The sequence below is a fragment of the Diadema antillarum genome, unplaced genomic scaffold (assembly GCF_040938485.1).
Source record: "Diadema antillarum isolate AM-2024a unplaced genomic scaffold, OU_Dant_1.0 scf00000110, whole genome shotgun sequence".
In the NCBI taxonomy this organism is placed as follows: Eukaryota; Metazoa; Echinodermata; class Echinoidea; order Diadematoida; family Diadematidae; genus Diadema; species Diadema antillarum.
This window is the reverse complement of record NW_027270999.1, coordinates 2,203,507-2,218,870: the sequence shown is the minus strand read 5'-3', so window position 1 is coordinate 2,218,870 and position 15,364 is coordinate 2,203,507. Positions and strand designations below refer to the sequence as shown.

Sequence of the window (15,364 nt, the reverse complement as noted above, 5' to 3'; positions counted from 1 at the left end):
AGTGGGACATGGTGGGTGAGAACCTCTTGTCCTAGGACGTAAGCACTGAGTGGGAATCGAACTCGTGAGTAGGGAGTGGCTTATCCACTATTATGCCATAGCGCTCCCGAAATAAATAAATAAACAAATGAATGAAGATGAATGTAAATATTATATATATATAGGCGCCTATAGGTTATATATGTTGAGTAGGTTGTCCAGGTGTTAGCAAGATAAAAAGATAAAAAACAAAACTGGAACAAAGTTCATGCTGTATTCACCAACGGTTTATTTCTGTACACAAATTTTCGAGCTACACTTGTACTCGCTCTTTCTCAAGTGTTGAAAAACACTTGAGAAAGAGCGAGTAGCCATATATATATATATATATATATATATATATATATATATATATATATTGATGTATAATACTTGTAATACCATATAGCCCCTAGAAACTGTCGTTATAATATTATAGTGTGCTTTCATGTAGGCCTAACCACAAGGATAGTTTTAAGTTCATCCGCCCATCGAATGAACATAATTATTCTGGGACCTTGCATAATTATTTGTGTTTTTATCTGTTTAGACACAACAATTATTCCATTTCTATGTCGAGTGACAATTAGTACAGCTAACCTTGAAACTGAGGTCGCCCCACAAACTAGTCTTTGCAACACGTTTATATTTTTCGTTTCTGCAATAACATATTTCCGTGAGCATACCAAAGGCCTATATCAGCTGCATTGTTATAGGAACATTCTAATTCCAGATATTGAGTTAAACTGGGTTGCGCTAATCATATCCTTTTTTAATCCCCAATTCACCGTTATATTCTTCATACAACCTTTCTATTTTTGCGCGTAAACATGTAAACCCTTTGAAGAAAAATATTCATTTTTTATTTTCAGATTTTGAAGTCCAGAGGAAATTATTTTCAAGAAACATGTTGTCTCCATGCCCGTAAAATTTCTGAAGAAACTATCAGTTCATGTTTGCTACACCCAGAATAATTCTCTTTGTTGTTGTTTCAATATCGATTGTCCGTGATAATCCACGATCATCCGTGCTTTTATTTTCGCCGGAGAGCAGATTGATAACCGCTGATTGTGTACACATTTGCTCCCTCTACAAACCAATCGAACCCAAGTCTTTGTCAAGTTACAAATGTCAGAGAGAAATAGGGCGACAAGATTCAATTTTACTATTCGATCTTGTCTGTTCTTTCCCCTGTGTGTCTCTGTTAATTTTCTTCCGAGTTACTTCTCAATTCCATATTATTCTGTTCACTCCTTCATCATTCTAGATACTCAATCTTCCTACTGTTTGTCCGTTTGTTACCCCCCCCCCCACCCCCTCTCCCTCTCTTTCTCACTCTCTCTCTTTATCTCCATTTCTCTCTTAATCAGTTGTGTGAGTTTTAAGTTGTGCTTTATATATTTCAGTAGACGGTCATACAATCTCATAACTTCTTTTCCCACAATATACAGACTACGCATAACCGTATCCAGTTTTCTCCAGTCCCTACAATTGCTATTAATTACCATGATTACTGACTTTGTCATGTGTGTAAGACCAAGAAAAGAAAATCGTCAGACGTGGTATAACAATTATCGATGTTTATTTAAACGCGTCCATTTCAAACATACGATTACATAATATTTACATGAAACTACATCATGTACAAAACAACCATGATAGCAAACTGGAGCACACATGCTTTAGTGTTATCTCCCTCCTTAGTATAATAATTAAAAAAAAAACCCTGTAACACACGGGCCATTAGGAACGTTCGTATAGCGCAGGATTCATTGCTTTGAAAAATGTTTCTTCATTACGCCGATCATAACAAAACATATGATAAATATGAAGATATATATAGCAGACACAAACTAATTTGTGATAATTGCTTTCATTAGCCTCATTAGCGTGATGGATCGATTCAAATATGTGTTTCTTGATTTAAGCAAGCAATTTTCATATCGTGTCCGTTAAGAACAAGATTCTACCTTGCTAACAACCGCGGGTCCCTTTTGACAGTGTTTGATTGAAGTTCTGGGCACTTTCCAGTCTACACCGGAGACACATCGTGATACAATGATAAAATGATCAATTTAGGGGAATGGACAGCTACACAGCAATATGGGAAATTGTTTTACACTTGGTCACCTCTATGAAATTTCTGATGGAGTTGGCAATCTTAGAATATCCTGTGCCACCAAAAGAATTAAAAGTGCACCTGCTGCTAATTACTTTTATCCAGCAGCCTATACACCACGGATCATGATAAATTAAGTTTATCTTCTTGTAAAGCACATTTGAAATGAAGAAATAAGAAATGGTGTTTTGGGGTTTGTTTGTTTGTTTGTTTTTTTTTTTTTGGTTCTGCGTCTTCCCCCCCCCCCCCCCCAAATAAACGGCTAAACCTATTCAACTATAAATACTGGGAGTAGACAATTTTTCTTCAGATAATGAAGTAAACAGTGTTTCCAAAAAAAAAAATAGTAATGCATCTCGAATTTGCGAAAAAAAATGGCTTCTTAATCAGTTTTGGACAGTTTACACAGAGAGAAAGAAAGAGGGTTACATTTTTTTTTTCAAAAATCGTGTATATATATTTTTTTTTAAAAGCTCTGGATTTCTTTGTTCTGCAATGCCTTTTTTTTTTTCATGCAGAAGCTGTATATGTTCCTATGGTGTTGTGTGTTTTTTTTTTTTCGTGCGGAAGTTGTTTATGTAACTATTTCATTAAGACACATTCTCACGGTGTGAAGATTCGTATAGTGTTGTTACACCATGAAAAGTCCGTAACAGTATGATAGAGGGTACAATGGTTTGGGAAAATAGTGCACACTGTTATTATTATTTCAGTTAAGTCCAAACTCTTGATACTGAATAACATAGTTGGAATAATGTTAGAATCACACCTCATAACATTCTCAGAAAAACGTGCTATATAGATCATTCCTCAAATGTGAGAGCTGCACTGCTTTTTTACAAATCCTGTATTTGGCATTCATGTTCAAACATATGACTCAGACATAATTATTATGCTCTGAGCACGTAGACTTTCCTCTAGTTTTTATGATTAGAATTTGATTATAAAATTCAAAGACGGCCTTTGACCGTGCTTCAAGCAGGTGTTTACTTAAAAGTGAAAAAATAAAAACCATTGAACATAAGACATTTTGTTACTCAATCAACAGAACATCAGAGTCGTGAAATGTTATTGTGTCATCATTTCAATCACCAAGGGCTTATTGAATACAATTCTGAATCGTCCTCAGTCACTGTTCCCTGAGTTTTAAAAAAAAAGAAGAAGAAAGAAATGGCGACGGACACTACGGTGACGCTCTTCTCTTTTCACACATTCTCTTCTCTCTATAGATATGGTATTCACACGGACTATCACTGTTAGATATCAGGAATGTAATTCGAAATGGATGTAAAGGAATTATTATTTTGTAGAATACTGTTTACAGGAATCTTATATATATTTACGTGCAGCAAATGAATCAGAATAATCTTACGAATGTATCGGCTATGATTGCACTGGAATATTCACGACATTGCAGCTACAAACAAAAATAAAAATGTTAATATTCCTCCAAGTGATGGATCAAATGTTACCTTACTATCTTCTCTAAATCAACACTATAAAAGAAAATGGTTCTTGAAGAAATATCTATACCATAGAAATGGCTTTTCATACAAATGGTCATTCCATAGGGCTTCCATAGAGCTAGCTAGCGATATGATCACTGACGATGAAATAATCAAAGCTTCACCAACTTAAATGTGGCTTGTTTGTATACTCTTCGGGAATTCCATCGATTCATATATATTATGTCTACTGCAAAGGAATAAAATGTCGAATGAAATTGACCTTTCGCTTTTTACACTGTTTACATTTTCTTCAGATAGGACTTTCTTTAACACTCTCTGTCTTTTGAGCTCATACTTTGTGTGTGTATACTCAGAGAAGACGGCCATTAATTCAAATGTTGTGTGTGCTGGCTTGTCCCTGGCCTTGAAAAGCCCGAATCTCGAAATTATTTTCTTTCATTCTTTGTCTCTGGATATTTCTACGGTTTCTTGTAGCTTCCAGTATAGTCTCTTATGGAGTAAATCAGAAAATATTTCCATATCATGGCCATAAGAGTATTAAATCAAAGGCTTTGGCCTGTAAGCTCGTCTTTCCTTCTGCAAGTACAAATAGATTCATATTTCTACATGTAATGGGCGAATTGATATTCTATCCTATATTGAGAGCGAACGATCTTTCCTGAATGCACTTACCAGGGTAATTTTATAGGCACTGGTTTCAAGGCCATTTCCAAAGGACCGGTGACCGTGCATTTTCGATTGTTTCGCTGTGATTTAGTGAGCGAGGTAAATTAATAGCCGGGTAAGTGAAGCGCACATATGGCATCGTTTGAAACCCGAAAGATACAATAAACACGGTCACGATTATTATCATTGTGATATATTTTTTGCATTGGCAACAAAACATACAGAGATTGCATTGTTCAGCAAGGAGCGAAATAAATTATTTCAGATGGAAAAAAACACAACAGCATTTGGCTGTGCAGTCTCGAATCACAGTGTGACGTTCAAGAGTCATTCATCACCTGTTGATGCCGAATATTCCAATATTTGCTTTGCCCATCACCATAAAATCTGGCTCTTCCACAGTGTCCAAACGATTCTCCTTTTGTTTGTTTCGATCGTCACCAAATGATGGCTTCTTAAATTGTCCGGCACCGCGACTGTTGTCGCCGGCACGCCGATCAGCGGCGGCAAGCTTCTTCGCCTTCAATCGCTTCTCTCGATAAAGCTTCATGAACGGTGTGTCTAGACTCGTCTCATTGTACACTTTTTGTTTCCAGGTGGGGAAATGGAAGTGGATGTTGTGTTTCTGTGCCCAGCGACCAAAGATGTACTTCTCGGTAACGAACAGGTGACCGCTGTTCAGTCGCTCCTCACTCCGCCGATAGTAGTCGCACTCTGTACGCGTCTTATTCTCCTCTTGTATGTAATAATGATATGGAGTCGTGTCGTTAGGATGGTCTCTGCATACATGAGAAGATTGGTTACACACGTTACAGGAAATTGATACTTCACTCCATCGACACACAAACACTGAAGTACGCCCACAAACTGACGTTGAAAATGACATATTGTTATCATAGATGATAGGCACAGATGTCGATACTCTCAAACTCTGAAGTATACGATAGTGACACTGAAAAAGTAACAGTTAAGACTTTAATGCAATTTGACGAAAGTTTCACAGTTCTGATCGTGTAATTTCTCTCTATTGAAGTGGAGTTGAACATAGAGGGGCACTTAAATCAAAGTATATTTTGCAGATTGTATGAAACCGTAAACACAAATTGTGTCGACATTAATACATATCCTCAACTTTGACAAAATGAAACAGTTAATCGTATATAGGCAGTCTGGAGGGGAAAAAGATATTGGTAACCATTATTTTTATGGGTACAACATAGTTTGAATTTTACATTCAATGATTGAATTAACGCCTTTCATGGGTGTTGCCCTGTCACAATGTTTTCACTGGTGAGTTTATGTTGTAGCGTAGCAAAAACACCAATGAGGGCTATCCCATTTTCCCCAGGGCTTTAGTATTCTAAGTGTACTGATGTAGAACCATAATATAGGGTTCGTTAGTATACGAGTTGCTCTGATTCACTTACTGGCAGTACTCATCGTAAACCATCCCGTACACATGGATTTCGTCACAGGTATCTAGGGCAAGCATCATGGCGTGCCAGCCCGTGGTCAACCAGGTCTTCGCTTGAGTTCTGCGGAAGTTAAGATAGAGACAAAGTAAGTTTCATTCATTGCAAAGTTCTCCAGGATGGTAATCGAAGGATTTCATTCTGACAGTGCTCATCCAGATAGCAATCGATCTTGCAAGACATCATTGGCAATTGTGACAAAGCAAAGGACACAAAGTAGAAGACAAATCAATGGCGTCATGCATGCTGCAGTCAGACAGCAGGGGGTTAATTCTTTTTATCCACGATTTTAATACAAGTACCCGGATTTATATCCGGATTTATATCATTATGTTTAGTGTTTCGTGAGTGCATAACACTGAAGGTATAACTGCTATCTATAGATTCTGCCCTAGTGACACCAACACCAGTACACTATTCAATGATTTCCTAGCCTACTCTACTAATGCCGTACCTGACGATTGGTTTCTATACCATGAAAAAAGGTAGCGTCAACCGATGAATAAAACCGTCGTTAACTCGTGTAAACCAAGACTTTCATGACGATTTCAGAAGGACATTCAATGTGACTAATTTCTCATTTTCTCGAAAATCTCTGATCACTGAGACCATCCTGAAGATATCGAAATGCCTTGATGTACTTACATGTCATACATTGTTCGTCAACACTACACCCTCGACTTTAACTTCGTTAACACCATTATTTTAAAAAAAGAAACAACTTTTGGCATTTCTGTGCAAAAGTAAAGGTGTATGTACTTCTCACCAGATGTCAGACAGAGCGAGAGTTTAAACCGAATGTTGGCAAACTGCTGTAGTTCTACTGAGTTTTCTTGGATTTCTTGGTCATCTTCATTACATTCCACATTAAAAACTTTTTTTTCTGTGTTCTCCCTGAGCTCAAGATTGTTTTGTCACCTCATAACCTTTCAACGTTTTGAGCAAAGAGTGACATGCCAGAGAATTTTGAACCCGTCTTCCGGGCAGCAGAACAACTCTTCGTCATGTTATCTACTGCAAAGAAGATTCTTCACGGTAAAGGAGAAACAAACCGAAGATGCATAAATTCCTTTCCCCTTCACGTGTAAATACAGGACTTCGTTTAAAGGAAGTCAGCGGACTGATTCGATTTTGCAGAAAGTGCTTGCGGGGAAATATACATAATCATTTCTCTAGAGAACTAGGGGGCGGTAAATTCTTGTTTGACGGGAATTCACGACGGTGTCCTGGCCATCTGGCTTAAAGGGATTTTCGTTTTCAAGTCGACTTTAGTGAGATCAGTATTGGGTTAAACAAACACTACAGCAATATTTTCTAGTAAAAAGTTCAACCTTGTAGAAGCACCAATGCAGCTACATGGTAGAGATGTAATTGCCTCACAGCCCTTGCTTTATTTTGCGCATAAAATTTATCATAGTTGAATAGATAAAAAAAAATCAACAACTTTAATCCCTTCCACTTCACAAAGTCAGTATCATCACCGACAAATCGTTACAACTCTGGGAAACACTCGTGCGAGTTTACGAGTTTATATCCCCCCCCCCAAAAAAAAAAAAAGTGAACGTCATCTGAAGTCATTACGTCATCTAATTGACAATTTGACGTTCCTGCAAAATGCGAGAGACTTGGAAATCCCACATTTTAGTGTCCCATTTTCATCTTTTAAAAAAAAAGTCTTCTTGATGATTTTATTGTGTTTACATAGTCAACAGAAGATGAAATAGATTTTCCCTTAAAGCACTACAACTTCACTTGGTGTCTTCCGGTACCCATGTTTTTCTTTTTTTCTTTTCATACTTCTTTCTTTTCTTTGTTCTCTTTCTTATTTCTTCAGCATAATTGATTGAGGACTATGCTGTATATACCTTGTTATTCCTGTTTCGTTGTGGAATGCCTCGTTATTGTGTTGCATCATCGCCAGCGTGTGCATGAAGAAAGTGACGTTGTGGTACATTTGAGAATAGTTGAGCGTTAACCGGTAAGCCGGGTTTTTGTAGATATTCGTCGCGTAAAGCCAAGCAATCACCACATTCTCTGCCCTTGTCCGCGGGTCCCTGAAATGCACGTACTGCGTGCGCAGGTTGTTCTGGAAGATGGTGCGGAAGTTGGAATGACCTACGACGCGCACCGTGGTGCGTTCCCCGACGTCCCGTTCGAAGCCCCGGATAGGCGCGTCGTTCATGCGTATGACGCACTCTGCGGAATCGATTGCACGGCCTGCCGACTTGCCAAGGAGCTGACCGGAACTTGTGACCAGGGAACATGTTTCACAGTGCAGTAGAAACGGCTGTCATGAGAAATGAGAGGAACAATAGTGGTAACCAATCCAGTCTAGTAGTCGACACATCTACGGGCCTTCCTATCGTTTCTTGCATCAAAAAAGCTCACATTCACAAGACACTCGTCTTTAGGGCAGCGAATTCCAGCTAGCTCGGTATTTTACATCATCGGGCTAGGTAAAAAAAAAAGAACTTCATCATAGAAAGATCAAAGTCAATAAATAATCTACGTTCATTTCTATGAAATCAAAGCAATGAAACTATACAATGTGCAAGAATGTGTCGAGAAGAATGTTGCTTAGTTGTGTAGCAAGGCGCACCCTTTCTGTACTCAGTAAAATGGCAATTAACGTTTGATATGATAGACTAACATACATGGTATACAGTATGTAGATCTCTCATCTAGCTGTAAAGCCCTCCCCCTTTTTTTTTTAGATCCAACTTTTTAAAAAAGTTAGATTAGAGACAGTCACCACGGAATACAGTCAAAAGAAAACATTGGTGTCAAACATGAAATCCATACGGCTTGAAATGAAGAAGACTGTCATCTTGTGATATGCACGATTGAGAATTGCTTCGTTTAGTAAAGCTGAGGTCACAGCATTTTGCTAAAGGTGCCAGCTCTTTGAATAGCTGGATGTTCAGGTGTTGGATCAACGTACTATATGTTATTATGAGCGATTGGCCAAAAGTGATTTCACTAAAGAAAGAAAAAATGAACAAACGCAATTTGAATGATTTGTTGGGCAAAAATTACTGTAATTACCTTATGGTCCGGGACAGACACAGGGACCAAGAGTTTCTGCTTACTCCTTTCAAGCGTCTCATTTCGTTCCCGATATTGCCTGCGCATCATCGCAGGCATGTAGGCGTAGCAGCGTGGATGCGCGCATGGGGGAATGGGCGCATTCATCATAAAACTTCCGCGAGAGAGCGCCCCCTGCCGTTCGGCATAGTAGAAGTAGGCGAAACAGATGATGAAGGAATAGAACGTGGCGAGTACCAGCATTCCACACGGCCCCTAGATACAGATGAATAAAGAAATAAACAATGAATATATTTTCCACGCCTTAGGATATCACACTACCCAGAGGGCAATTATCAAATAGGTCAATATTATTTTTCGTGGCGCGTTCAATAAGTAGAATTAATTTATCACAGATGACATAAATCTGAATGTAATTTTGATGTACAATTGGGTTTCATTTTCGTTTTTTCAGCTTCTAACAGAATTATTTTACGTATAAAAAGAGATACGTGAAATGAAATTCTTGATCACGCGGATATAGCATCCGCGAAATCATACAAAATATTTAAGATTGATAAGACGTATTGTGCATTATATTATAAGCGCATCAGCTACTTAAACACTGTCACTTTAAAGATTGTTTTGTGCGGAGTTGTACCAAGACAGCCAACAACAACAAAAATGCATACCATGTCATTGAAAATGCGATATGAAAAAGAGGAAATACTGATAGGCAAGGATGAAGAGAGAGAGAGAGAGAGAAAGAGAGAGAGAGAGAGAGAGAGAGAGAGAGAAGGGGGGGGGGGGAGAGATTACCACTACTTTGACCATCCTATACTGCATCCAGTATGCCCCTAATAATGATTGGACGTTTCGCATAATATCAATGAGCGTGTGTGCGTGCCTGCGTGTGTGTATGTGCGTGTGTGTGCGTGTGTGTGCGTGTGCGTGTGTGTTCGTGTGTGTGTGTGCGTGTGTGTGTGTACGCGTGTGTGTGTGTGTGTGTGTGTGTGAGCGTGTGTTGTAGTGTATAGTGCTCTCGCGGTTGTACATATCATTGTGGCTGATGATATGAATTATTTATAAGCGGCATGTCTTCTAACTCCTCGGCTTGGAAACCAACTGTAATTATGCGCGGAAGTGGCGCCCATTCAATTTGCCTGGAGCGCTATGAAATCATCTTTCACGTGGTCATCATATACGAACAAAACCAAATATTGTAAAGTAAGAGCGAAGATAGGTTAAAGGATCTATGCGGTGCAAATACATGTTGAATTGTGTTGATTCATGATATCCTCAATATTACTTATGTGACGAAGTGAATATCTCAATAGGTGCCAATTATATGTTACAACACTTTTTTCTACTATTTTTTTTTTCAGATTATTTGGATACGCCCATAAAAACCCTTCCAAACCAAGATTCTGCTTGTGACATAATCTGTCAATCATTGCCTAAGTAATTGATATCACTATATTTTTGTGCATATACCAGCACCAAGTACACGTGCAAACATTATCATATAGATACACACACGCACACATGCTTACACACACCCATACACACAAAGAAAAAAGTATATCATACATCCATTATATTCAAACATGCAATGATACAGATAAAGGTAGAAATCTAGGTTCATGCTCACAAAGTTACGACCAGTGATGGGATTACGTAGACACATCGTGCCTCGGGCTCAGAGACGCTACTGCCCGGACACAGTGGCGCACGTTCACACATTCAGGAGCATCCACGTCATGGATAGAGTTCCCACTAGCCACCCACGCCTCTTCCAAGGGGTAGAGCATGCCAGGTTCCGCCAAGACGAGTATTCCAGCAGACACTCTTCTGAGAGGTTTTGTCCAGGGTTACAACCCTTGGTGATCGGCAGCAGCTTTTAGCAGCTTTTAGCAGCTTTTCCAAAGCGACTTCATTGTCGTGACGCTCTAGACGAAGATTTGACTCTACCTGAAAAAAAAAAGAAAAGAAAGAAAAGCAGAAAAAATGAAAACTTGATAACTATTTCACCACTATCATTACACCCTCAATTTTAATGCTCGCAGATACTGCAAGACTTCGACAACAAATCTGACCTAGAGATAGTAGAAAACTAGCATGTAGGCCTACAACATTATTGTCGTAGGTTTTCTGTTTTATTGTTACAGTGAAACGAGGAGCTGTGTTGTGTACGACTGGGGAGGATAAACTCAATCTCTTGAAGTCATTGTAGCAATCCTTCAATGTAATGGCCTGAAGATCGACACGCATCTGTTGAGACCATGACAGATCCTGTCGGGTAACAAAGCCATCGTACCAACACTTCTCCTATCGTACCAACACGGCTCACTTCTCCTATCGTACCAACACGGCTCACTTCTCCTATCGTACCAACACGGCTCACTTCTCCTATCGTACCAACACGGCTTACTTCTCCTATCGTACCAACAAGGCTCATTTCTCCTATCGTACCAACACGGCTCACTTCTCCTATCGTACCAACACGGCTCACTTCTCCTATCGTACCAACACGGCTCACTTCTCCTATCGTACCAACACGGCACACTTCTCCTATCGTACCAACACGGCTCACTTCTATCGTAACAATACGGCACACTAATCTCCTATCGTACCAACACGTGCGGCTCACTTCTCCTATCATACCAACACGGCTCACTTCTCCTATCGTACCAACACGGCTCACTTCTCCTATCGTACCAACACGGCTCACTTCTCCTATCGTACCAACACGGCTCACTTCTCCTATCGTACCAACACGGCTCACTTCTCCTATCGTACCAACACGGCACACTTCTCCTATCGTACCAATACGGCTCACTTCTATTATACCAATACGGCACACTTCTCCTATCGTACCAACACGGCACACTTCTCCTATCGTACCAACACGACACACTTCTCCTATCGTACCAACACGGCTCACTTCTCATCATTGTAATCACCTTGCTGGAGGAAGTGCTACAAACGCGTGTTATTCTCATCTGCTGGAGGGATTGGCGTTAAGATCACATCCAGTACAGGATGACATCTTTCAAGATGCAAACCAGTTACATTCTATGCGAAGTTAGGAAGTACGCGAGTTACGCTAATTTGCTCGCTGTTTTTTCTTTTCTTTTTTTTGTACTATACATTGTTTTCTGCATTATTCCTGAATAAATTAGTGACTGGATATAATACATGTACTATCTAGTTAAAATTGCTCTCAAATGTGTCGCTTTGCGGGTGTTTAAAGTGCTTCTGATATTGTTATCAATGTCAATCAATAGGAACCGTTTGATAGATCTTATAGTTCCTCACATGAGTACCATCTTCATGGCCCAAAGAATGAAAGCCTTGCTAATGTTGCACCATCTTCCATCGGCTAAACGAGATGCAAAGATGTGGAAATTTAATCTGTAGGCCTAACTGAAAGGTGTGTGAACCTGTCCATCTTTTTCGCTCCGATAACTTTTTTTTCTGTTATTGCGATTACCATTATCGTTTTGTGCATTTTGTGTGTACAATAGTTTTCATTTATGCGAGTGTGTGTGTGTGTGTGTGTGTGTGTGTGTGTGTGTGTGTGTGTGAGTTTGTGTGTACATTACACATGCATAATGAGTTTGGGTGTGTGTGGATTCCCAGGGGCTCACGCATTCTGTAGTTATGAACTATATATAACTACCATTGAAATACATCTGAGTTACAATAAATAAGTTTACTTCTTTTATTCGTAGCTCATGGAGGAGGGGAGGGTAGATTATTAGTAAGTGTTATTTTTCTTCGTTTAAAGGCAGGCATGGTGTGTGTGTGTGTGTGGGTGGGGGGGGGGGGCTTGACGTCACGATAAAGTCATCGGGTAAATCGGTCGGATGAGTGCAAACTCGGAGGCTGTAGCTGAGGCTCTAGCTGAGGCTCTGGCTGAGGCTTTAGCTGAGCAAATGTTTGGAGAGGAAGGACGTGATGTATCGCTTACGGTATTACGGGCTGGGGAAGACAGGCACCATGCCTTTTTTTCATCCTCAGGCGTCAAAGGAACACACCAACGACATTACATTTGGGAATTATCCCAAAGCGATAACAAGGAAAAGAGTTTGCTAGTGTGAGAAGACGGATCGCTGTCAGCGAACACCCATCAGGCCAGTATTATTGCACCGTCCATGAATTCTAACAATCAACATTTCATGCGAGGTGGTGTATGGTAGTGTGTATCCTACGGGTAGTGCTCATGCAGGCTGATGCACTTTCCAACATTCAAAAGCTTTCCACTTTACATTAGATTTAATCAATGGCTACCTTTTTCTATATTTTGATACTCACTAAACGTCCATTTGAGGTGTTGTAAGTTCCTATTTTAGTTTCCGGAAAAAAAACCAATATGAAATTAAAATTTCTCTCATTAATCATCTAAGCTACTTATATTAAACCATTCTGTACAAAAGCTATCTATTGAAATGGGACTGATTCATAGACAAATGTAAAATCACTCAAGTCGTCAAATTTTTCAAGTACAGCTTAGAGGATTTTATTGATAAGCGCTATATGCATACTGAGTTATTATTATTATTATATTCCATCAATTATAATTGCGCTTTAAACAACTATATATAGCACTCCTGTTAGAGATGTAGTTACAAACTGGAATTATTCCATGACGAAGGAAACGAAAAAAAATCCTGTTATTAAAAAAACAACAACAACAACAAACGTATCCTCATTCACAAACGCCCGATAAACTATGTATTATTTCTTGGATGTCTGATGTAATAACCCCGCAAGACTCATAATGCTATTACTAAAATTCTAAGTAAATTGACTGAAATATATCAGTGAGAAATTATCAGAGCTGCAAAACACGTTAGATTGGATTTACATGTGAAAGAAGCCTTTGTTGTTCAAAGCCGCAGACGTTGAAATGAGAACATGAACCCCATGAGGAACCCGATAAGTGTGCCTAGCTCCCGTGTATAAGCACTTAGAAATATACAATATCCGGCAGATTGTGTCAATCTTGCAATGATTCCACAACGCTTCATAATCTCCTTTTTCATAGAATACTTCATAGTTTGTAGACTTTTCCTCTCTTTCTGCCTGCCTGCCAGTCTGTTTGTCTGTCTGTCTGTTTGTCTGTCTGTCTGTCTGTCTCGCACTCTCTACGTTTATCTGTCTGCCCGTTCCTTTTTCTTTGTAGACCGTAAGGGAACTCAGGTGTTACAATAGACAAAGTTAAAATATTTCGTATTGATACCGTATAATTATTATGTTGTCATGATATGTTGTAGCTTGTTGTGAACTTGGATCTTTTCATCTCTTCGCGTTTCATATTGTAACAAAAATATAAGCAAACAGACAAACAAACACACAACTATTTATCTACCAACTTCGAGCTTAATATACCTTTAATCTTTTGTTCTTCCTTTTCTCTTCCTATTTTCATATTACTTATCTCTCACTTTCTGTTCCCTCGAATATTTCCAACTTCTGCGTATATCGCCTTACGCCTTTAGTGTGTCCGTATTTCTATCTCTCTCTTCTATCTCACTCAGCCATCCTTTCCTGTTTTTCACTAAAGACATCTGTCTCTGACTAAATCAACAAGACCAAATGACATCCTCTCTCAACGCCTCATGTAAATACTTCTTGTATTGTTTCCCTGTCTCTCCGACATCGCCCTAAGAGGAGGGACATGATTGCTAGCTTTGATTACGACGTCGACCAGTCGTCGCCGCCAGACGGATGACTCGAATAGCTGTGAACGTCGATGAGTTTGCCGTATCCACAAGCACAAAACATTGAATTGCATTATAATCTAAAAGGATGTTTCATCGCCGTCCTATTCGATGACCCCTTGTTTAAAAAGAAAGCTTAGGAGATAACAACAAGAATAACATCATCAGTCTTGAAGTCCCTTGTTCGAGTCCCGTGGCTTAAACGTTTGTGTTTCTAGGCATGGTAATTTATCCTCAACGTCTAATGTTTAGCAGGGTACTGAGAGCCGGCGATCAATACGGTGGTTGTATGCTTGCTTACAAGGATTCGTTGCTTAAATTCTATAGCCCTACGTCAAAGAAATTCCGAGTCAAATTCATAATACGAGGGACTAAAGAAGAGAAAGTGAATTAGAGTGGAGGGAAACTAAAAAGAGATACGGAAATGAAGACGAGATGAAAGATACATGAGAAGGAAGAACGATCGAGAGAGAAATAAAATGGAAGAACTGACGTGACTGAATGGACTGATGCTCTTCATAATGGAAGATGCATCAAAATGATGCAAAAACTCATGACAATTTAAATCTTCAGATAGGAGAGTGTATGGTTACTTTGTTGTGGTAAATATTGTAAGCAAGCTGAGCACAAATAGACTGTATAAAAAGGGAAAACATTTATCAAAAACAAACTCAGAAAATAAGGAAAACACAAAGAGGAGGCTAAGAATACGACCATCTGAACTCAACAAGTAGCGTAAGATGACGCCGATTATGATTACTTAATCACTTTCACTTCAACCTCAAGGTGCATTACCCTCAAAAACCTCCTCGCGGACGTGCCTTGACTAACTTATTGGGAAACAAAAAGGCAGATGAGAATCACAATGAA

General features: G+C 39.2%; 1 protein-coding gene across 1 annotated transcript; it reads right to left on the bottom strand.

The window, feature by feature from the left end:
- Positions 1 to 4,606: 4,606 nt before the first annotated feature.
- Positions 4,607 to 10,455, bottom strand: LOC139719451 (alpha-N-acetyl-neuraminyl-2,3-beta-galactosyl-1,3-N-acetyl-galactosaminide alpha-2,6-sialyltransferase-like). Its single transcript, XM_071630864.1, has 5 exons — positions 10,420 to 10,455; positions 8,790 to 9,044; positions 7,610 to 8,031; positions 5,700 to 5,807; positions 4,607 to 5,051 (listed from the first exon to the last, which is right to left on the bottom strand). Exons 1-5 carry the CDS (start codon positions 10,453 to 10,455, stop codon positions 4,607 to 4,609), a joined length of 1,266 nt encoding a protein of 421 aa, XP_071486965.1.
- Positions 10,456 to 15,364: the final 4,909 nt, after the last annotated feature.

Coding starts and splice junctions, on each gene's coding strand:
- LOC139719451 (XM_071630864.1), bottom strand. CDS start 10,455: ATGTGTCTACGTAATCCCATCACTGGTCGTAACTTT. Junction 8,032..8,789: donor TGTCTGTCCCGGACCATAAG/GTAATTACAGTA, acceptor TTCTCATGACAG/CCGTTTCTACTGCACTGTGA. Junction 5,052..5,699: donor GTTTACGATGAGTACTGCCA/GTAAGTGAATCA, acceptor TCATGTATGCAG/AGACCATCCTAACGACACGA.